Source organism: Cornus florida, unplaced genomic scaffold, assembly GCF_030987335.1.
Source record: "Cornus florida cultivar Cherokee Brave unplaced genomic scaffold, ASM3098733v1 CherokeeBrave_3.0.0_Hap2_Chr10, whole genome shotgun sequence".
Taxonomy (NCBI): Eukaryota; Viridiplantae; Streptophyta; class Magnoliopsida; order Cornales; family Cornaceae; genus Cornus; species Cornus florida.
This window is the reverse complement of record NW_026775580.1, coordinates 26,694,686-26,698,223: the sequence shown is the minus strand read 5'-3', so window position 1 is coordinate 26,698,223 and position 3,538 is coordinate 26,694,686. Positions and strand designations below refer to the sequence as shown.

At 36.6% G+C, this 3,538-nt stretch overlaps 1 protein-coding gene across 1 annotated transcript; it reads left to right on the top strand.

The window, feature by feature from the left end:
* Positions 1 to 2,704: 2,704 nt before the first annotated feature.
* Positions 2,705 to 3,241, top strand: LOC132277447 (uncharacterized). Its single transcript, XM_059779305.1, has one exon. The coding sequence runs from the start codon at positions 2,705 to 2,707 to the stop codon at positions 3,239 to 3,241; it is 537 nt and encodes a 178-aa protein (XP_059635288.1).
* Positions 3,242 to 3,538: the final 297 nt, after the last annotated feature.

Here is a 3,538-nt window from a genome sequence, read left to right as displayed (position 1 = left end):
ACACGATCTTTAATGACCTTAAAGACTTTGTTGTTGTATACATTGATGATATTCTTGTCTTCTCTAAAACAAGAGATGAACGTAAAAAAACATCTCTAATGTCTTTCAAAAAAACTGAAAAACCATGGAATCATTCTATCTCCAACAAATATAGAGGTTGAACAGGAAACTATCAATTTCCTTGGCTTAGTTTTAACCCACAAAGGTATAAAACTACAGGACCACATTATTTGTAAAATCCGTGATTTTCCTAATGTCCTTCAAGATAAAAAGCAGCTACAGAACTTTTTAGGAATCTTGAATTATGGCGCAACTTTATTAAAGACCTGTCTCAAAAAGAGCTCCCTTTAATAAAGAAGTTACAAAAAGATAATGTTTTTGATTGGACTGATAACAACACTATTGTTATCCAACAAATCAAACGCAATTTGGTCCATATCCTTGAAGTTTTTTTTCCCCAAAATGAAGATAAACTTATTCTTAAAATTGATGCCTCTGAATGGAATGACTGTCACAAACAGTTGCCATCATTTTCTGGTTCATGTTTTAAGGCTTATGACACTCTTTTAGAAGCTCAAAATGTTTTCTATAACGTGGGTAAAGCCTCACAAAAAATGTTTCTCATCTCCAGGAGCAAATAAAGGTAAAAGACTTCTATAATCCCGGCCTTCCAAACAATTTTTATAATGAAATTAATGATGTTTGGAAATGTCACAAAATCGTTGCCGATAAGAAATTCAGACAACACCTGAGTACTCTTACGTCTCTTGTAGCTGAACAAACAGCTATGATGGATGAGCTTAAAAAGCTTTGCATCCAAATCTGTCTCACCATTGACTGGGAAAAAGATTTTTCTTTATCATAAATAAATTGTTTTCTTAAACTTGCCCAGTTAGTTGGCGAACTAGATTTTCCACAAAATACGTTTGCCAAGATTAATCGTATATGTCTCCTTGAAAAAACAAGAAACATTTTTTCTCCTGAACTGTTTAGAATAATCCTCTCCAAAATAGTGGATCATTCTGTTACAATAAAAGATTTTTATTTTTCGAATCACGAAGACATTAATATTTTTTATGTGATGTATAACGGGAAAACAATCCCAAAATGACTCTTTTCATTGTTCCTGGATTTCCCTGGTCAATGGAACCTGTCGATTGGGGAGTAATTAACAAGATTAGTTTCTCATCTCATGACTCTTGGAATGCATTTCCATCAATGATCAAAGCAATGGTCTATAAAGTTACTTCTCAATGGTAGTACAGTCGAAATCTAACCTTCTGGATTTCTAATACTATTGGATGGCGCGAAAAAACTCGTTTCTTCCAACCTTACCAAATCTGGTTCCTTAAACTTACTGAGGAAGCAGATCTCGAGCACACTCCTGGCCTTCCAAAATATTTTTATAATGAAATTAATGATGTTTGGAAATGTCACAAAATCAGTGCCAATAAGAAATTCAGGCAACACCTGAATAAAAAATCTTGCGGACTTCATGGAGTGATTGGAGCCAGGAAGGAAAGGTGCATCTATAGGAGCTTTTCCTTTTTCAGTTCATGTAAACCTTCGAGGTAGTAGGTCGGAGGTTTGAACATTAGATGTTCATGGAGGAAGGAGTTTGTCCCATCCAGAGTAGTTGCTAGATATGCGTGCTGAGGCGGAACGCTGCAACTGTGGTTGCTTCTCTTTATTGGTGATGTAAAGATTGGAACCAGAGGCTTGAATGGTGGTAACAGTAGGCTCAGTTATACATGCAATTTTGGTTCCGAGTTGATGTTTTCGAATAACCAATTGCGAGGAATTTCCAGATCGGTCCATTTTAGTAATTTTGGTTCAATTACTGAATCAAAAAGACGTGGTTCGAACAAAGTGACTAGTTTAGAGTCAATTGTAGGAATGGTGGTGGTTTCGGGTTCACGAGTAAGCTCGTAGAGAACTTTCCACTGTATTCCTAGACTTGGAGAATCAAAATCCATTTTGAGATTGGAAAGTTGAATTTTAAGTTGAAGAACTTTCTCAATGTTTGGATCTGTAAAGGAAACGAAATAATTCGGTTTGATTTTAAACCAAATTACATTGTTAACAAGATTGGATTGAACGCCGCCAATGAGGGCATCAACAGGGTTATGGAATCGATTATCCATAACGAGAGCAAGGATGGGTTGATCAGTTCCTTTGCGGAATAGAGAAGTAATTTTGATCTGAACCATTCCTATATGAATATATCGGGCGAGAGGATTCTGCTGTCGCCATCGCGCAACCTTGTCGTTGTTGAGGATATTGAATCCATATTTACCACTAGAGGTGTAATAGATAGTGGTATCACCGATAAATTGTTCAAGGATCCTTTTTAAAAAGATAGAGAACTTGGAAGTCTTGTAGACTTCGTCTTTTTTCAACTTCTAGAGTTTAGCAAACTGAACAAGTTGTTCGTTTGTAAACTGAATTTCTTCACCAATAACACTACTTAATTTAATGTAACGAACAACTTGTTTAGTTTGCTAAACTCTAGAAGTTGGAAAAAGACGAAGTCTATAAGACTTCCAAGTTCTTTATCTTTTTAAAAAGGATCCTTGAACAATTTAGCGGTGATACCACTATCGATTACACCTCTAGTGGTAAGTATGGATTCAATATCCTCAACAACGACAAGGTTGCACGATGGCGACAATAGAATCCTCTCGCCCGATATATTCATATTGGAATGGTTCAGATCAAAATTACTTCTCTATTCCGCAAAGGAATTAATCAACCCATCCTTGCTCTCATTATGGATAATCGATTCCATAACCCTGTTGATGCCCTCATTGGCGGCGTTGAATCCAATCTTATTAACAATGTAATTTGGTTTAAAATCAAACCGAATTATTTCGTTTCCCTTACAGATCCAAACATTGAGAAAGTTCTTCAATTTAAACTTCAACTTTCCAATCTCAAAATGGATTTTGATTCTCCAAGTCTAGGAATACAGTGGAAAGTTCTCTACGAGCTTACTCGTGAACCCAAAACCACCACCATTCCTACAATTGACTCTAAACTAGTCACCTTGTTCGAACCACGTCCTTTTGATTCAATAATTGAACCAAAATTACTAAAATGGACAGATCTGGAAATTCCTCGCAATTGGTTATTCAAAAACATCAACTCGGAACCAAAATTGCGTATAACTGAGCCTACTGTTACCACCATTCAAGCCTCTGGTTCCAATCTTTATATCACCAATAAAGAGAAGCAACCATAGTTGCAGCGTTCTGCCTCCGCACGCATATCTAGCAACTCCTCTAGATGGGACAAACTCCTTCCTCCACGAACATCTAATGTTCAGACCTCCGACCTACTACCTCCAAGTCGAAGGTTTACATGGACCGAAAAAGGAAAAGCTCCTATAGATGCACCTTTCCTTCCTGGCTCCAATCACTTCATGAAGTCCGCAAGATTTTTCCATTTCAGACAAAGAAATGACAAAATCCATATTGCGCCTTCTCAAGGGAAAAAGCAAAAGTATACTTACGTAAATGGTATTCTTAACTTCAAAGGT

Bases quoted from the DNA above. Each gene is read 5' to 3' on its own strand.
- LOC132277447 (XM_059779305.1), top strand. From the start codon at position 2,705: ATGGTTCAGATCAAAATTACTTCTCTATTCCGCAAAGGAATTAATCAA.